The sequence below is a fragment of the Bos javanicus genome, chromosome 24, assembly GCF_032452875.1.
Source record: "Bos javanicus breed banteng chromosome 24, ARS-OSU_banteng_1.0, whole genome shotgun sequence".
NCBI classification, from domain to species: domain Eukaryota; kingdom Metazoa; phylum Chordata; class Mammalia; order Artiodactyla; family Bovidae; genus Bos; species Bos javanicus.
In genome coordinates, this window is record NC_083891.1 from 41924718 (window position 1) to 41944848 (window position 20131).

The 20131-nt window shown below is 41.3% G+C and overlaps 1 protein-coding gene across 3 annotated transcripts in view; it reads left to right on the top strand.

Annotated features, from left to right (window-relative positions):
* Positions 1-20131, top strand: part of VAPA (VAMP associated protein A) — a 35812-nt gene that overhangs the window by 5864 nt on the left and 9817 nt on the right. For all 3 annotated transcript variants that reach the window (XM_061399943.1, XM_061399945.1, XM_061399944.1), the window contains exons 2-4: positions 13069-13221; positions 16157-16260; positions 16676-16756. In XM_061399943.1, the coding sequence (XP_061255927.1) occupies positions 13069-13221; positions 16157-16260; positions 16676-16756 (338 nt within the window). The remainder of the gene's footprint in view (positions 1-13068; positions 13222-16156; positions 16261-16675; positions 16757-20131) is intronic.

The following is a 20131-nucleotide window of genomic DNA, read 5'->3' on the forward strand; positions in this document are numbered from 1 at the left end:
ATTCAGCTATATAAGAAAGAATTGAGTTTCTACTATATGTGATGCACACTGAATAAGTGTTGGAACTACAGTTTTGAGTAAAAGAATCTTTATTTTTATGAGGTGATGGTCATGGGAGCGGTAGAAGCTAATCAGATCATCAGAAGACAAATTAGCTTTGAAGAGTCTGTGGTGCTGTGAGAACGTGAAATAGGGGTTTTTGATGTGGTCGAGGAAGGCTGCTACAGGTTGACTAAGATTCCAAGAGTGAGTGGAAGTTATCTGGGTGAAGAGGGAAGGAGTACACTCCTGGAGCGGCAGGTGCAAGGGTTCTGAGGCAGGAGGGTGTGGTGTTCGATGTGTTAAATAACCTCTCCTGTGTTTACAAGGCTGCGGGGTCAGTACCCCAGTCGCTGGGTCAGCCAGGATGCATGGGTGTTGGCTTAGCAGTTCTGTTTTTATCTTGACCCACTGTTGATCTTCAGTGGGGAGAAGGCAGAGGTGTGGAGGTAGTGGGCTGACACCACGTTTGTGTTGACAGGAGTGTTGTAATCTGGTCATAGTGTGGACTTGTGTTGGAGGGAGCGAGAGATGACCCATGCTGTGGCTGCCGTCCATGCAGGTGCTGACTGCTGGAGGGGCAGTGGTGGGGATGGTGAGACGTTTGAGGGGGTCTGTTGGGTGTGTGCATGGCGGGAGAGTGTCCGGACAGCGCTGCGGTCTCTGGCTGCACAGCTGGAGAGGGGAACTGGCAGATGCTGGCAGCATTCAGGGGCCTGGGAGAGCACCTGCGGGAAGGTCCTGACCTCCTCAGATAGGGTAGCTGCATTTAGGTCCTCCAGCTGGACTTAAGGAGGGAACCCATGGGCATTTGGGGTCCACGTGCCTGACTCTGGAGGGATCTGGACTTGGCTCGTTTCTTTGCTTCAGGTGATTCTCTTTCCTCTACCGGTCAGCAGGCTGGTCCCTTTCTCCTTGTGTCCCACTTCCTCCAGCCTGTTGTCCTCACGGATGCTGAAAGAACTACCCTGTGAAAAGCGCACACCAGATCCCATTGCCTCCCTGGTTGAAGAACCTGTAGCATTTTCCTGTTACGCACTTACTGGAGCCCAGATCCGCGCCTGCCTCTTCAGTTCACCTCTGCTGTAGCTTTGCTTGCATGCAGTGGTTTCTCCAGACGCCGTCAGTGCTGCAGGCCTCTGCATGCTCGCTTCCGAATGTCGTCACCTCCTGTCCGGAGGGCTGTCTCCCCTGCAGGAGCCCTACCTCCGGTGCTGTCTCTGGCTCTCCAGGCCCCGGGCCACTGCCGTTTTCTTGACCCTGTCCTCGGTGCTGCTCACTGGCAATTACCGCACTCACCACATGGCACAGTACTGATGTTTACATACTTTTCTCTCACAAGCTGTTTGTGAAGCGCTTGAGGATATGCCCATTTATTTTTATATCCGTGATAACAAGATCTGGCCTGGGTGATTGCCCAGTCAGTGTTGATCGCGTTAATAAGACTCAGACCATCCCTCTGTCCTCTAATTGTCATGGTTTTAGCCTTGCGTCTTTCAGTAGATGCTTTGTCTGCCTTTGCAGGTAGTGTTTTCAGAGCTTTGTAGTTCCAGAAGAGGGTATTTTGTTAAGAGCTGACTACTGTGCTTCGCTTTTTTCATTTGTGAAGTGAGAAGCAGAGAAGCAGGGGTGGGTGATTTCTCGGTGGTGGTCTGGCTGTAAAGGTTTGTGAATGCATAGGATGGTTGAGTGCAAAACGGAAACACAATTCTATGAAATGGAAGAACATAAGAATTGGGAAACCTTGATGAGGTTCTTCTGAGTTTGGTATTTTGTGATTGTTAGTATTGGTAATTTTGTTGTTGTTTTCTGTATTGTAGTAATTACCTGTTCCTTAACCATGTGGAGATGAGCTGTGAGGCAAGTCTTGTAGCAAGGACCCCTTTATCATTGCTTTCAGAGGGGCTTGCTAACTCTTTGTCTTGCTGCTTCTGTTATCTTTACTGACCCTGCAGTGAACTCCTGTCTTTCAGAGGATATAGTAGTTAATATAGCATGGATCTTGCTTTCCTTAATAAAAAATTGGTTTAAAAGAACATAATATTCACCAGTTTATTAAACTTTACAGACCACAAAATGTAATATTGTGTGACCACTAAAGAAAATTTCTTGATTAAAAAAAATTAAATGTAAAGGGAGGGTCAGTTATTTTTGCAAATGCTTGTTTACTGGGTTTATTATGCCTAAAATATGACTCAGATTACTCTAAAATTCCTTATGAAAACTTTAAAAACATTCATAAAAAACTTTCTATAACTTAATGAACTTCTGTACTCTTTAATAGCTTCATATAATTGTAAGTTTAATGATTATTAGTATTTTACTGTTTTGGGGAGAGTAGGATTACTGCAGTATTTTAAACAAATTCTGGCTATCATAACATCTCAAGCCTGAATATTTGAGCTTACATTTCTAATAAGAAAAAAGAGGCTTTTTCTTTACATAATCAAGACACCATTGTCACTTCATAAAACCAAAAGTAATTTTTCAGTAATCTGATGTCTAGTCTGTTGAAATCTTCCCATAGTGCTGATTTTTGGTTGCTGGGTGTCAGGCTGTCCTAATCTTTGGCAATGCCTCGTCCACCTGCTTTTTATCGCACCATTCACTTGTTGAAAAGACCCCGTCGTTGTCCAGTGGAGTGTCCCAGACTTGTGATATTTCTGGTATGTATTTCTTGTAAGTTTGGAGTTGGATTTAAGGGCTTAAAGATTCAGGTTTCAGTATTTTTTTGGTACAGGTACTTCATAGATAGAATTGTGTCACATCAGGTGATAATGGCTGCTTGTCCCCTTTCTAGTGATAAGTTGATTGGTGATGACAGCCTTATCCCGCCCATGAGAAGTTGCGTAAATATGAGTGCATTTATGGTAACATGTGTGAGGAAAAAGATCAGAAAGAAAAGGACGTCAGCAGTCCTTAGGTCTACTTTAGGATGCTTTTGTTTTTACTTTTCTGTGTTTTTCAAGATTTCTGCATGAACATTCAATGCTCTTCATAGTAAGAGAAAAAATTATTTTGTTATTAGACTTGATACTTTGGGAGATTGTATCAAAAGTTTCAATTGTCCTACAATGAGGTGCCTATGTAAGGTCAGTAGAAAACAAATCTGTAACCATCCAGTAACAGTTAAAATTAAGGCATATGAAGACAAGTAGAAAACCATGTTTGTTTGAAAGTGGATCTAATTTATAAATCATAAGTGTCCTGTGACAGCTGACAAATTGAACTCCTACTGTCAGCATCAGTTGGTGGTCCCTGGTGAGAAGCATGGTAGATTGTCGAGGGTGTTTGTTACTCAGAGAATCGGCCTTGCCCACACAGACTGTATTTAAGAGCAGTGTGGATGCTCACAGGAGCCCTCCCTCTGTGTCCAGACTACTGGACTCATTGGTCTTGTGGGCATCTCCCCCAGGCTGGACCGTGTATGTATGGATGGCTGACAGTCAATGTTTTGATGTCTCCTCTTGAAAGACTTTTGAGGTCGCAGAGGGTTGGAGACAGTGGCTGCAGTGGGCCCTGTGCAAGCAGAAGCAGCTAGCTGAGAGGAAGGGGAGAGCAGATGACAGAGAGCTTGTGGATGCAGGTGGCAGTTTCTCTTGAAAGTAGCCTTTTGTGAGGCCAGCTGTACTTCATTTCCTGTGCCATAGATTGAGTGGATCTTTAGAATCAACTCTTAATGTGATTGTATTCTTCCTAGTAAAACTCCTTGCTTAAATAAAATTAGACTACAAAACTTAAGAGAATATGTTCAACTTGATGACTGTGACATGTTTCAGTTTACAAAAATAATCTCCACCAACGTCTTAAATTTTTATAGCTGCCATCTTTGATGCTGTGTTATTAATATGCTGTAGTTTGCTTAGCTGCTTTTCTCTGGCATTTGGGATGTTAACTGTGGTAGAGTTACTGCCAACATTTGGTACTGTTTTCAAAATTCATGTTTAAATTAATGAGATGTTTAGTTATTTGTATTTCAACTTTTAAAGGATATGATTGATTTCAGTTGCCATTTTAAAAAATAGATATGTTAAAGAATTATTAATATGCTGCTAAGTCACATCAGTCGTGTCCAACTCTGTGCTACCCCATAGAGAGCAGCCCACCAGGCTCTGCCGTCCCTGGGATTCTCCACGCAAGAACACTGGAGTGGGTTGCCATTTCCTTCTCCAATGCATGAAAGTGAAAAGTGAAAGTGAAGTTGCTCTGTCGTGTCTGACTCTTAGTGACCCCATGGACTGCAGCCCACCAGGCTCCTCCATCCATGGGAGTTTCCAGGCAGTGTTAATATGAGAGGACTTTAAAGTACTAGTTTGCAGTATAATTTGACAGGTTTCTTATGGGCTACATTTTGACAGCCTTTTATTTTGTAGCTATATATTTCCATATATATATATTTATACACATGTATTTTATTTTGGTGCTTGGATAATCTGACATAAATTGGAGTGACTGGTACACCTTTGAAGGGATAGAGTACCTTTGCATCACAGTGTGTGTTTTCTGTTTGTTTTCTCTATGAACAAATTTTACTTTTATAGCTTATAGGGAAAGATGAATTCCTTGGTTTTGTTTTCTGAGTATGGTTCCCACTGCCAAACATCTCAATAACCACATCTTCCAAAGATAGCTTTTTTGTATCTTCTCAGTACCCCCACCCTGACTTTAAAAATAAAAGCTTTTATGAATAAATTAAGCTAATATGAATCCATGTTTAAAAATCCCTTCTGATTGTAAAATCAGTGCTTGATGTCGAAAGTTGAGAAAGTATAGAACAGTATAAAGCAAATTCTCAATCCTACCACCTATAACACCTGTTGCTGCTGCTGCTAAGTCGCTTCAGTCGTGTCCGACTCTGTGTGACCCATAGACAGCAGCCCACCAGGCTCCCCGTCCCTGGGATTCTCCAGGCAAGAACACTGGAGTGCGTTGCCATTTCCTTCTCCAATGCATGAAGGTGAAGTCTCTGAGTCACGTCTGACTCTTAGCGACCCCATGGACTGCAGCCTACCAGGCTCCTCTGTCCATGCGATTTTCCAGGCAAGAGTACTGGAGTGGGGTGCCATTGCCTTCTCCGTAAAATTTATAGTATTGTTGATAATTTTTTCATAACTATTTTGCTTCCAGTCTAACAAGAGCTTTAGATTTATAAGTGGTGCTCAAACATTTATTTCAAGTTCTCCCCAAAGTATCCATTTCTCTTTTATTCTTTCCTATCCTGCCAACCTAGGTTTTAAAAAGTAGTCTAAACTCTTCAGATATGAAGCACTTATTTCTCTTTTAATGAAGGTGTTCACTTAAGCAGCCTCCACATTTAATGTTTAATTTTAATTGCAAGCATTAAATTTTATGTGTGTGTACATACGATTTTTCTTTATAATGTTGCACAGTGGAAGAACATAAAATTTATATAAAAATGTTACAAATCAAATTGTTTCATTTCTTGGTGAATACAGTGCAGTTGTGTATTCTCTGTCACAAAGATTGTTTAGGTCAGAGTGAGCAGTCTGTGCATCAGAAGGTCAGAAAGAGTACTCCTAAAATGTTTAGTAGCTTTATGCTGAATGTCAGTAAGGCCGTGATCATCTGAGATTGGATTATCTGCCCTGCTTCCCTGGAGTAGTAGGTGTTTTCTAATTAAGGCAGTAAAGTTGTTCCCAAATGTCATGTAGTTTTAGGACTGAGAGGAGTTTAGGAATTGGAGCTGGTTTTGTCTGCTAAGCTGGAGTAGGGGTTAGGCTGTGCTGGAGAAGTGACAAGATTTGCTCAAGGGCACCCCCGCCCGCCCCACCGCCCACAGCCCCGCCTCCCACAGGGAGGATGAGAGTCAGGGCTTTGACTGCATGGTGCCCATGCTTCTTCACTGGCAGATGATGGGTGAGTACTTGACTGTGTGCTCAGAACACTGCTAAGTTAACTGAAAGCGCTGCCAGGTAAAGAAAGGACATGGTTCCTGCCTGCTGGTCACTTGTAACCCTGACTCCAAGCCCCTAGAAATGACCACACACTACTACCTTAAGTGGATTTTGGAGATTTTTCATGATGAATTCTGAGGTTTTTTTGCTGATTATGTAATATGGATAAACGAGGGCAGTGAAACAGTTTACGAAATCAAAGATATAGTTCAAATCAAAGAAATAGTTCAGTTCAGTCGCTCAATTGTGTCCGACTCTTTGTGACCCCATGGGACTGCAGCACGCCAGGCCTCCCTGTCCATCACCAACTCCTGGAGCTTACTCAAACTCATGTCCATTGAGTCGGTGATTCTATCCAACCATCTCATCCTCTGTTGTCCCCTTCTGCTCCTGCTTTCAGTCTTTCCCAGCATCAGGGTCTTTTCCAATGAGTCGGTTCTTCCCATCAGGTGGCCCAAAGTATTGGAGTTTTAGCTTCAGCATCAGTCCTTCCAGTGAATATTCAGGACTGATTTCCTTTGGGATTGACTGGTTGGATCTCCTTGCAATCCAGGGGACTCTCAAGAGTCTTCTCCAACACCACAGTTCAAAAGCATCAATTCTTCGGCCCTCAGCTTTCTTTATAGTCCAACTTATATGCATACATGACTGCTGGAAAAACCATAGCTTTGCCTAGACGGACCTTTGTTGGCAAAGTAATGTCTCTGCTTTTTAATATGCTGTTTAGGTTGGTCATAGCTTTTCTTCCAAGGAGCAAGGGTCTTTTAATTTCATGGCTGCAGTCACCATCTGCAGTGATTTTGGAGCCCAAGAAAATAAAGTCTCTCACCGTTTCCATTGTTTCCCCATCTATTTGCCATGAAGTGATGGGACCAGATGCCATGATCTTACTTTTCTGAATGTTGAGTTTTAAGCCAACTTTTTCACTCTCCTCTTTCACTTTCATCAAGAGGCTCTTTAGTTCTTCACTTTCTGCCATAAGGGTGGTATGTTTAAATAAAATAGTGAAGTTTGGCTTTTGTATTAATCTCGCGTCCATACTTTTGTAGTAATGAAACCTTATAAAAAGGTATGTTTAGTATTTTAATAACTATAAACCATCTTGAATTGATTCATTTTGTTTCCTGAAGTGGTCCTCTGTTTGTTTTTACACGAATGCTTCTATGATGACATTTATTTAGTACCTGCTGTGCCAGGGATTGTCCTAGCAGCTGGGGGCAAGCTGTACATGAGACCAGTCTTCACAGAGCTCACATTCTCTCAGGTCTGATATTTCAGTATGTTTGGGGGAAAATGGAGTAAAGGTAAATAAAGTTAGGTAGCTTTATGTATTAGGGCATTCTTTGGTATAAAAGAGAAAAACTGTTTTCTTGGTGGAAACATTTCTGGAAATGTTTTTCCTGTGGAACCAAGGGAAATACAGTAACCATTAAAAATCTTTTTCCTGTATTACTGATTTGACTGCAGTTTCATGCCTTAATGCTGCAGAAGTCAACCTAGAAGGGCTTATGAATTAGGAAATAAATACAGCCAGGTAGTTCACATAGAATCTATAGAGAATTTATGAGAATTCAGGCCCTGGAGACAAACCTGCTTTGACTTCCCACTTGCACGGTTCTGTGCTTGTCTGACCTTGGACAAGTGTTCTTATACTGAGTCACAGTTGACTCATCTGTAAAGTAAGAATAATAAGTAATAAAAGTATCAGCCTCATGGCTTGTTATTAGGGTTAGATGACATAATTCATGCAGAGTTCTTGATACTTGGTGAGTGTCCAGTAAAGGCTAGATTGTGAAAGCTGCTGTGATCACTTCAGGACGTTGAGTCTGCTTCGGTGTTGTGGGTGCTGTGGAAGGCATGGGACCCCTGGGTTTAGAGACCATGGTGTGTGATGGTCAGGGCACTACAGGCAGCGTCTTCATAGCTGTGTTGGTTTCCTTTGCCCTTCATTCCACGGGGTGACACACAGGGCTTCAGTGTAGGCAGGTGCTGCCCACGTGGTGGCTTTGTGTCATAGCTGGGAAACTTTGAGCCTAGGGCCCTGAATCTTTCAGGATGGGCTGCACAGAAACCTGCCTGACCTTTTTCCAGAGGAAGACCTGAGTTTTATCATGCTGGATAGTAGAGAAGCCTGCTCTCTCCAGGAGGAGGAACTGTCTTCCAGGGCTGTTGTCTCTGCTGTACATCCTTGGAAAGACTGACTGTGTGAAAGCCCCCAGGGCCTGCACTGGCCAAGCTGCAGAAATACCAGGACCCATGGAGACTGGTCTGCCAGCAGGCCTCCGAGTTCCTGGTCTAAAGGATGCCACAGCCTTTGCAGGGTACCATTCTTGCACACAGCCGTTTATTCTGGAGCCGCATCCCAGAGACCTTTTCTATTTCTGTAATGCTTCATGCTGTATTCAGGACCACGTATCCTGAAATAACATTTGATTCTGTTCTCAGTAAGCAGATACTATTGAACTCAAGTTGGTATACATGATGAGGTGTTCAGGAGTTTTCAGAACCTTGGAACGTAGGAAGATAAGATGGATGGACACAGATGGCTAGGTAGGTTGCTAGATCTTACAGTAACAGCAGGTGTCAGTTGTAGAGTCTAGGTGATGCATATAGGACTATTCACAGTTGAGTTATTTTGATATCTCTGAAATTCTTCAAAACGCTGGGAGAAAAGGCAACTATTCTCTCCCCCCACCGCCCCACCCCACCCCCCTGCCAGTCAGTTTTCTTTGTAACTAAACAAAGCCTGGCATTTAAAGAAAACTTTTAACAGCAATTTACATCAAAATATGGACAGATGATAACCATTTTAAAGATTGTTTAGTCAGAGTGGTTCTACTTTTAGTTGTTTTTAGCTCAATTGTGTTCCTTTTAAGATTGGATGGTTTGGAGAACTATTTAAAAGGAAATCATTGGTCTAAATTTTAGATAGCCAGTGTTTCGTGCCTGGAATACATTTTTATTTTTAGGTAAAGGAGTCAGGCTGGTCTCCCTAAGGACAGCCTTCCAGGTGAGTGGCCCTAAGCTTTTCCTACATTTCTGAAGTCTGAGGGTACAGGTTTTTCCAGGCTTTTTAACACTGAGCCCACATTGAAGTATGTTACATTTCTGTCAGTTTGGGGCTGAGGCTAGGGTGCTGGTTTACGGGGAATGGTAACTGGTAGAGTTAGGGCGGAGTACTTGGTAACCCCAAGTGGCCTGGCTGCTTGAGAGGGGAGGAGAGGAGGGCAGCCTGTGTGGTGAAAAGGTAGACTTTTAATAAAATTAATTTTGTTTTGTTTCTTTTCCGTAAGAGAGTTTAAATGTAATCTGTATTGTGTGGAATTTTGTTTTATGTGGAATATTTTTACGTGTAAACAGTGAAATTTCATCTCTCAAGTAGGGAATACCAGATGGTATCTGTGGTTGGTGATTAGTTTACTACCAAATAATCTTAAATGGACTGTTGTAGTAATTGTGTTTCTAAATGTTAAACTAAGCATTTATGTTGGACACATGGCTGGATTTCTCTCAATTACAGGGATTGTTTTAGAAATCCTCAAAACATGGGTGTTTATTTCCTATGTAGTTTGCTTCAAATGTTTCACTTTTTCATCAGAAGTGCTTTTCACAGGTTTTTTTCAGTTTTTTTTTAAGGTTATACCAAGAGTCATCTTTTCTTAAAAAAAAAAAAAAAGTACTGTTTTTCATAAAAGAAAAACCATGTGCAGTTGATAGAATTATCAGAGAGTCAGTAGCCGTGCAGTCACGGCCCAGGCTCAGAAATGGAACTTGGCTTCAGCAGAGCCCTCCTCCTTTCCCTGCACAGCTAACTACTCTTTTTTACGGTGACCATCTGCATGTTTTTCTAAACAGTTAGGTGTTTAAAACACAGGATATTAGTAAAGCTGGAGAGTATTGATAGAATGCAGTAGTTTTTAACCTTATTTGACACAGTATCCCATTTTAACATTTTATATTTTGTAGTGCCCAGTATTGTATTCTGAGATGAAATTCATGTATGAATTACAACTACCGATGTACATAGTGAAAATCTTAATATATGCCCTGACTATAGCATACAGGAGAAGAAACTGGATTTGTAATAAAATAGGCATTTCGATGTGTAAGTGTTGGGTATGACTGTACTGGAAGACTAGTAGAAGATCTATCCTATGTAGACTGTACTAGATGTAGTGTATCTGTATATAGATAGATAGATAGTACATTTATATAGACTGTACTGGAAGACTAATGAAGTAGCCGGAAGCCTGTGACCTCCCTCAACAAGTGAGCTTTAAGGGAAGTGAGGCAAGAGTTGTCTGGTGGAGGCTGACTGGTTTTCTCTAATGTCTTGAAATCAGGGCGAGAGAATCTTTATGCATGTGGGTGCACTCACATGACCGTCACCCACACACGTGTGCTGACTGTCCCAGACCTGTTGCAGGATTCACATGTCCTGAGTGGCATTGCTGTTGGTAGAATAATTTTCTGTATTGGTGAACTCACATTTTAGATTTTTGGACAAAGAGAGAACAGAGTTTTTGCAATAGATGTATTTCTGGAAAAGAGTTTTTTTTTTTTTTTTTTTTTTTTAGCAGTGTGGCTGTCTGGAGGGCTGTGTGCAGGTTTGGTGGGCCCTTGACTACACGGGTCTGCCTGGGCGTCACAGAACACTGCTGTCCTGTTCCTTCCCCCAGCAGCAGCGCCTCCATTCCTCCCGTCAGACAGAATACCTACATTTAATTTCGTGAGATTCTCAGAGTTTCTGTGACCCACAAAGTGTAACATATCTCTACCTGAACCTGCTTCTAGCTATAAATCTGGTTCTTACGCTTGTGGTCATTAGTACTTGGTGATTTTGCATTTTAACCTGGAAAATGGCTTTGGACTCTGAACTGTCTGCTGGAAGCAACCCTTATTGAGAGACTTGGTTAGAGGGACAAAGCGGTGCAGAAAACCTTAGATGCATTTGTTAGGTGGGTTTGTTACAGGTGATTTTACATTTTACTGAGGAGGTTAACATATTCAGTTAAGAATTTGGTTTTAGTGAATTTTTTTTCTTTTGACGTATTATTTGCATCTTTAGATAGTTTGCGTTTTCATGTCTAGAAAGATCACAGTCTGTTAATTTAAGATTTATATTCCCTGATGTGCAATCTAAAATGTGAGTAGTGTTTCAGAATTCATGTTGATGAAATTGACACATAGTCATTTAAAAAATCAGTTTAAAAAAACAGTTATTTTACCTTATTTTGAATAGTTCGCACTTTCCTCTAAAATAGGGGAGATTTTAGAAATTGAATTTAAAATGACAAGGTTATATAATTATGTTATGAAAATGCAGGATTGTTCTAAATTAAGATTCGTAAAATGTTAGCTGTTTTACTAAGAAACTTCTGAAAACAAACTTTTAAAAATTATACTTAGCGGTAATGTTAAAATCCTAGTTGAAATAATAACATAAAAATTGACACGTTCTCAGTTACCTGTAGTAACTTGTGGATTTTGAGAATGTTAGGAAATGGGATCTGTCTCTCTAAGATTCATAGTTTTACCAGTGGATTCACGTGGCAGAATGTAGCTGGGGGCTTCCCCTTACTCCCGGGATGGGTGTGTGGGGATGGGGTGTCAGCTGCTTGTCAAAACGTGCAAGCAGTCGTTGTGCTGGGAGGAGCAGCAAGGGTGTGCAGTAATGTGCAGATCCAGTTAGGGACTCGACCTTGAAGTGAAAGCGAGCTGTCCAAGAGATTGTAGTTCTCGTGTAGATTGTATATGTTAAAAAAAAAAAAGCCTACTTGTTGATTTAAATACCTGTTTCATGTTAAAATTTTTCCTATAACTGGTTCTCTGCCTTTGTGTTTTCTTCTAATGTTCTCTTATTTCTAGCTCCTCCCTCTCATCCCAGTTCCAAATCTTTGTTAGAAAATATCTTATAACTCAAAAAACTTTTAAGCACAGATTAGAATTAATTATTTCCTTGGGCTTGAAGTAAGTGCTTTTTCCTGGCCTTTGATTTGAAGTCTCTCTTTTCCTCTCCTCTTATCAGTTTGGTCTGCTTTCCACCCCACCCTCCTCACACTGTCCTTCATTTTTGTGTGTTGTTCCCTTCAAGCCTTTGTCTTAGATAACTTCCCACTACTCAGCAAAGTGGGAAACTTGTTTGGCAGAGTTGGGGAATTTTCTCAGTCTGGGATCCTTACTAGAAACATTTTAAAGCATACTAGAAATATTTTACAGTTTTAAAAGACATGTTTATTCTCGTTTATTTAATTTCAGCCTTGAAATTTGATTTCAGCCTTCTAAAGGTTTTTTTTTTCCGTTTAGAAACCACTTAAAATTGCTTTTGGGTTAGTGAGAAGTGTGTGGTTGTTGCTTCTCATGGGGACATATTTTTTAAGTTCTATCTTCTGTCTCCTTATTAACCAGTATTCAGTTTATTGTCTAAATCTGCATATAATGTCTTTAGGCTTTTCTTGAACTGAGAACTGTACTGTTTCTCTGCACCCCACTCTCCCCCTTTTTTAAAAACAAAAAACGGTCTTAGATTTACTTAATTCAGGCAGGACTGCATCACCGTTTGGTTTCTTTGTTTTGCAATTTTATGTTTGGGTGTTGAACCAAAGTTTAAAAAACCTTTGTATGTAGAGCATTTGACACAGTTATCTTAGTCAGCATGTGATGAACATGAGTGAGAGAAGGAGCGAGTGAGGGGATCAAAGCTGATGGAGCTGGGGTGGGACCACCTGTCTCTGGGCCTGCTGGCTTTAGGTGGAGAGACTTTGCCTTTGGCTCGGTCAGGTAAGTCTGAAGACGGGCTCTGGTTTGCAGGGCACTGGAGAACCGATCTTTTCAGTAATGTGGTAAGCATGTACTGGGAGAATACAGTTTGGGGCTTATTTCGTAAGTTGTGAAACTTTCAGAACACATTTTACTTGATGAAAACAAGAAAAGTTCAAGTAGGAATTTTATGGGTTGGTTAGCAACGAAGGAGAGAGCACGGCTCCTTGAGTCCCCACCTGTACGTGGACTTCATAAAGTCAAGGTTTTGTTTGTCCAGTTTTGAATTCTGTTTTTGTGTGGGTGTGAATCCAATTACATTTCCCCCCCTGTTTTTGTTTCTTAAATCTTACAGGCCCCTTCACAGATGTAGTCACTACAAACCTTAAGTTGCGAAATCCTTCAGATCGAAAAGTGTGTTTCAAAGTGAAGACGACAGCGCCTCGTCGGTACTGTGTGCGGCCCAACAGTGGGATCATTGACCCCGGCTTGACTGTGACCGTTTCAGGTAGCACATGTTCATGCTGCCCTCCCTGTGTGCACACTGCTGCAGAGACAGTTCCCCCTTCTCTTGGGGTGGAGTGGGGTGTGTTTGCGGGTGGGGTGGCCTGAAAGCAGTCACTGACCGTCTAAAATGTTATGTTGTTCTTTATTTCTGCAGCTTACTACCACCACGTCCTTTGCCCTTACTATTTGGTCTTTGAAATTTTGTATCAGTTTTGGCTTTTCTCATCTCTCCCATGGATAACTAGCTGGTACGCTTTACATGCAGCTATTGAGGGATTATTCTCAGTCTTTTGCTTAAGAATGTACAGTGTGTATCTTTGGCCAGTAACTTACAGTAGTTGATGAGGCTTCTGTCTTTACTGTGAATGCCGTGTCAGTTTTGTGGCCCTTCTGTGTTTACTTGAAGTCCGGGGCCCATGGTGGCTCCTTCCTCACACGGATTGCTTGCTCCTGCCGTGGAGCACAGTCAGTGCCCCCAGACTGCTCCTTCTTCCCTCATGACACTGTCTCACAGTGGAGGCAGGAAGGTAGTCGAGGGTACAGGTTACTTAATGGCAGCGCCTCTCAGGCCCCACACCAAGACAAGTTACTCCTGTTTTCCGGCCGTGGTTCTCACCTTTGTGAAGGCCTGTCATAGCAGCACGGGCTTCTCCAGAGTAGAGTCTCTGCGGATACAGCCCAGACGTGTGTGTGTCAAAGCACACAGAGTATCCTGGGTAATCCTGACAGGTGTGACTAAGACAGCACACAGTTCTGTATCAGTGTTCCAGTTTGCAGGCCCACAGAGCCGGCTGGGGGCTGGCTCCTTGAGACGTTGTGCGGTGGAACCTGATGTGCGGCAGTTGAGGCCAGATCGCAGTCAGGGTTTGTGGGGCACCGAATCCTCCCTCGGTCCCTAGCCCCAGACGCAGAGCCTGGAGGCCCCGGAGAAGGAGTTTTATGGTGTGGCAGCCGGGCAGGCTTGCTGTCGTGTTTGTCCGAGCTGTCGGTTCATGGGAAAGGTGGCGGGCAGTGAGAAGAGTATGCAGTGGGCACGTGTGTTCTGGCAGTTGCTCTCTAAGGCCACAAGCCTACAGCTCAATTGGAAGAAGATAAAATAATTTCTATCCACATGGTTAAAAGTGGGTTTTGGCGCAAGCATCTGTACCCTAGGATTCCATGGAACTATTCAGAGTGACTTTCTTGGAGGGTTCTAATTCATGGAGCTTTTCCAGTATTAGTGTTTTTTAAGAATATGTATATATTTCTCAAAGCACTTTCTCCCACAATAAGCCCCACCTTGTATTGAGCATCTGAGTTACTAAGACCTCCAGACACACTGGTTCCTGTGTCCACACGCATCCTTGACGCCTTTTCTCCACTTGGAGCTTGGCACTCCAGCTTAGTGCAGCACCTCAGTGGATGAGGGGTTCTCCATTAACACTTCATCCAGCAGCCCTCCTTGATTGACTGCATATTCACTTAGCACGCACTTTTATGGATTAAGATTGTCTTTCTCTTGTTATGAGGTCTGTCAGCAAGTCACTGTCACATTTTTGTTTGAAGTTTTCCTTTTATTCAGTTTCTAGTGAATATCCTGGGGTGGTTGTTCAGTGAAAGGTGTTCCTGGAGATAGATTGTGCATTATCTGGATAAACGCACATTTATCCTGTGCGTTTTCTTTTTTTCATAATTTTGCTTATTTACTTATTTATGGCTGCTGGTTCTTTGTTGCTGCATGGGTATTCTCTAGTTGTGGTGCGCAAACTTCTCATTGCCGTGGCTTCTCTTGTGCAGAGCACAGGCTTTAGGTACTCGGGCTCAGTAGTTGTGGTTCCTGGGCTCCAGAGCACAGGCTCAGTAGTTGTGTACCAAGGGCTTATTAGTTGCCCTGTGGCCTGTGGGATCTTCCTGGATCAAGGATTGAACCTGTGTCTCCTGCATTGGCAGGCAGATTCTTTGCCACTGAGCCACCAGGGACTCCCCCTATCTTGTGCATTTTCTACTGCTGTGTATTTGGCCGTTAAAATTTTTTTTTTTTTTTTTTACCATAATGGGAGTTAAGGATCTCTCAGACGGACCTTATAAAGAAGAAGTTCTTATATAATTGCTATTTCTTGGATTTGCTTAATTTCATCTGAGTTTTTGAAAATGTTGACATCTATCTTAGAAATAATCTAAATATTAGCAGGGAAGTTAACTCCACAGTATTGTGTACATATTTTGTGGAATTGCTGATTCATTCTTTATAATCTCTTATTAGATTATATTACATAATTTCAACCATACAGAGCCTCTAAAAAACCTCTTGTAGGCCATTGAAAACCATAAATGCTTGGGAAAAAATTTTAAATATAATTAGTAGGACAGTGGGAAAAGTTCAGAAATGATGAGGCTGTATGGTTTCCTTCTACACTTTGTTGGCTTAGACTCATTTAAACACACTGATAAACTCTTGAATAGGTGTTTATTTAAAATCTATTTTAGAAAAAGCTAGTTATATTGAAGCACTAATAAATGGTAGTGAGTTTTAAGTTACCTAGAATTTCTCCTATAAATATTCTAGTTGTCTGATTTTAAGAGCTGTTATCACTAAATACTAATGTGAAAACTAAATTTATAAGTGGTTTTAAATACAAATTTACTAGATTTTGAGTTTATAGGCATTGTAATAGTTAACGTTAGCAAAGTTTTGAAAATTTTCCAAACTTAAGTTTAGAGAGGGAAATTATAGATACTTATTTTTTTAAATAGCCATTTATTTTGTGGGTTGTTAAAGATGTAGCAAATTAAAAATGTAGACAAGGTAAAAATAATTGAAAATCATAAAACTGATTCTGAATCAACTTTAATAATCCAGTGTTTCTTGCAACTTTCCTGGTTTTCTTTAAATTTTCAAATTAGTGAGTGAGTGCTGGGAACGGTCAAAAGTCAGTGATGTGTCCTTTCTTCTGCAGTAATGCTGCAGCCTTTTGACTATGACCCCAATGAGAAGAGTAAACACAAGTTCATGGTACAGACCATCTTTGCTCCACCAAACATTTCAGACATGGAAGCTGTGGTGAGTAGAGAAATTGAACAGAAATCTTTTGGGGGAATGTTGTTTAAACTTGGGTTTTGTTTAGTTCTTCATTGAGAAACCTACTTTTTAAAATTAAAAAGATCTGTGCATCTCTTCTCTATGGATAATCCTAACTCATGTCAAGAATGAAGGAATTTTGAAGTCGTATTTGTTAGAGACAGTTTAGAAGTGCATTGCTAACAGTGAAGCCTGGTCGTTTCTAGGGATGTTAGTGTGGTTTTAATGGTGGTGACAATAGCTCTTGTAAGGTTCTGTAGAAAGTTCTGTGGCACCTGGAAACCTCCCAGCCTGTCTCCAGGCAGCTACACTAACCCTTTGGTTATCCCTTGAGAGGAAACCTACTTGTCGCAATTGTATTTCCTCTGTCTCATTGTTTGGTTTCCTTTGTTTTTAGTGGAAAGAAGCGAAACCCGATGAATTAATGGATTCTAAATTGAGATGTGTATTTGAAATGCCCAATGAAAATGATAAATTGGTAAGTAGAAAAATTTAAGAAAATTGGAAGCTGCTCAGCTCTTACACTGAGATTTAACTTCTGCTGCTGGTTTTGGCCTTGGTGGGTGTGTGATGCATGATATAGCTGTTCTAGATTCGATGCCTAGGCTTTTTTTAAAAACATGGTGTGGTCGTGCTCTTTTCATGTTACAACATTTTGTTTGTTCAAGAGGAAAAGTACTTTTAGATACTTTTGATTAAAAGTATGATTAAAAAAGAAATAATTAAAAAAGCTGCATGATGGAGAAGAACCATCTCTTCCTACCAAAATCTTACCACTTAAACCACTTCAAGTTCTTTGTTAGAATAAGACGTGTGTATACATAAATATAACTAAGTTACAGACATAAACTGCTTTTTGGCAGCTACACCTGCAGCCTAGGGGTAAAATTTAATTTACATGGACAAACATTTATTCCAGATTTGGCTATTCCCAGGTATTTTGTTCACTATTGTTATTGGTCAAAATAATTCTGATTTTATCCCTTAGTAAATGATTTTTATGTTGTGTTTTGATTAGTGTGAGGCAAATAAAATTTGAGAGACAGTTTAAAAAGTAGCCTTAGAGAATGGGTTGTGGTTGCTTTCTCTGTTCCTTTTGTGAAATGCAAATTTGAATTTTTTCTGTGGTTTTTAGGAGGGACTTGAGGGGTCGGTAGATTTGTGTGCATGTGATTTAACACATAAAGTAATATGATCACATAGCATTGTTTGGCACAATTAGGTTATAATCTTACATGACTGTTGTCTTTGCTCTGGAGGCCATTTGCCCTGTTGAAAAGTAAACTTGGAGGTTAAATACATGGGCTCGATTATTGTGCTTCTTTTTGAGGATAAGCTGAAATGAAAAAGTGCCTGAGTGGTAATTAGGTGTTGACCAAATCATTTATTGTGTTTTTAATGCCTTTTTAAGGGGATCTTAAAATATTTGCCAAAGACAGAATGTGAACACATGTTCTTACTGGAGAGCAAGGTTCTGGTGGTGCAACAGCACTGAAGTTTTGACACTTCCCACATGGAGTTCACATTCTTTTTTCGCTGAGGCTGCCAGGAGGCTAATAGCTTGCGTAGTTCTTACTGGAACCAAGAAAGCACAGTAGCACGTTGTCTGGGTTGACTTGTTTTATTTCTAGTTTTGTTGAGCTGTAGTTGACATGCTGTATAAGTTTAAGGTGTCAGCATAAAGACTAGTCTTCCATACGTTGTGAAATGATTACTGCAGTAAGTTTAGGTAACATCCATTGTCTCATACAACTACCAAAAAAACAGTTTTCCCCTGCGATCAGAACTCTTAGGATCTGCTCTCTTAAAAGGTGTTGAGTGTACCACACAGTGGTGTTAACTGTAGTCACCATGCTATATGTTACATCCCCAGTTCTTGTTTATCTGGGGGTGTGTATCTTCTGACCACCTTTATCCAGTTGCTCCTCTCCATACCCGACTCTTATAGCCACAGACCTAATCTGTTTCTGAGAGTTTGGGACTTTGTTGTTGTTTTAAGATTCCATGTGTAAGTGAGCTCATCATACAGTATTTGTCTTTCTCTCACTTCACTTAGTATAATGCCCCTAAGGTTCATCCATGTTGTCACAAATGGCAGGGTTTCCTTTTTAATGGCTGGATAATATTCCATTGTATACACGCATTCCAGTCCGTGCGTATACACCACAGCTGCTTCATCCATTCTCTTGATGGGCACTTAGGTTGCCCCCTGTCTTGTCTGTCGTAGATGCTGCTGCTGTGTGAACATGGAGCTGCAGGTATCTCTTCCACACAGGCTGTCCTTCCCTTCAGATGTGTTCCAGGAGGCAGCGTTCATTGGAATAGGGCTGATTTATTTTAAAAACACATTTGGGTATTTTCTCACTTTTATGAGCTTTATGATTTTTACAGTTGTTTAATAAGCACAGAGCTGTCTTTCAACTGGGCTTCTCTTATGCTCTGGATTGGAGAGCATTTGAGATTATAATCTGAAAAGGGCCGGGACCCAGGTAGTATTGGAAACCAAACCAGAGATTGAGGGAAATGACATGACTCTGATAGATGGGCCTGGCCATCTTCCACCTTAAACAGGAAGGAAGTAGCAGGGGCACCAGACAGAGGTGTAGCCCAGATTATCCAGCTAGAGGGCCTTTGGGTCTGCTAAAGGCTTGAACAGATACTGCGTGGTGAGCTCAGAACCCCTCACCATGGAGCTAAAGCCAAAGTAGTTTGGTCCTAAAAGTTTTCCAGAGCAGGTTGTTAGTAACCTGGAGTGTGTTCAGCAATTTCAAAGTTCGCCAGAGAGTGGCTGATCCTGAGCTTGATATACTGGCTGCAGAAGGATGTTCACTTATTGAACTACTTGGACTTGCAGTATAGTTTTTACTGACCAATTAAATTATAGGGGATACTTGCTAAAGGTAATGAGTTTTTAAAAGCAATTGACTATGAAACCTTTAAATACCTAGAAAAATGAACAGTAAGTTAACCCCTGTGAACCAGCTTGATTTTCTCTCATCTCTATCACTTCCCATCTCACATACTGTGTGAAGTCACATCTCAGACATAATTAATGAATTAATTTCAATCCGTTATTATTTCCGTATATATTGTTCAAAGCGAAGGGTATTAAGAAGAGTAGAAGAGTGAAGCCACCACTGTCGTTAGTCTTTGAAAGTTTAATGCGTCATTAACATCACACTGCCAGGCGGAGTCACAAGTGTCATCTGGACGTTTGTAGTTTGTTGGATTTGAAATCAAACATACTGCTCTTGGATGATATGTTTCTTAAGACTCTTAAACTGTATATTCCCTTGTTTTCCTCTTGAACATTGTTTATTGAATCAGGTTTGTCCTATAGAGTTGCCTGTAGCCTGGCTTTTGTTGGTTGCATCCTTCAGATGTCATCTAACTTTTCTGCTGTTTTTGGTATTTCCCGTAATCGAATCTAGAGACTGGATTAAATTGAGGCTTATTTTTTGCTGGTGAGGGAGAGGGCAGGACTGCTGTATAGATGATTATCTGTTCTTTCAGGGAGGCACATAGTGTCTTTTTTGTTTTGAAGCTAGCAGCTGTTGGTGTGTAGACAGTGGTTCCCAGCCAGGGGACATTTGTCCATGTCTGGAGGCATTTTTGGTTGTCACAGCCATTGGGGTGGCGGCGGGGGGGAAGGGGACGGGGGGCGGTGTCTACAGACAGCTAGTGGGTAGAGGCCAGGAACACACTCACAGGACCTTTCCCAGAGCAAAGATTCTCTAGCCCTAAATGTCAGTAAAGTTGAAAGTGAGAAGACGTGGTTTAGGTCCATTAATTCACTGAAGGTTGGGTAGTGGTGGTTCTGTCACTCCTGCCTCATTGTGTTAGAAGTACGTGG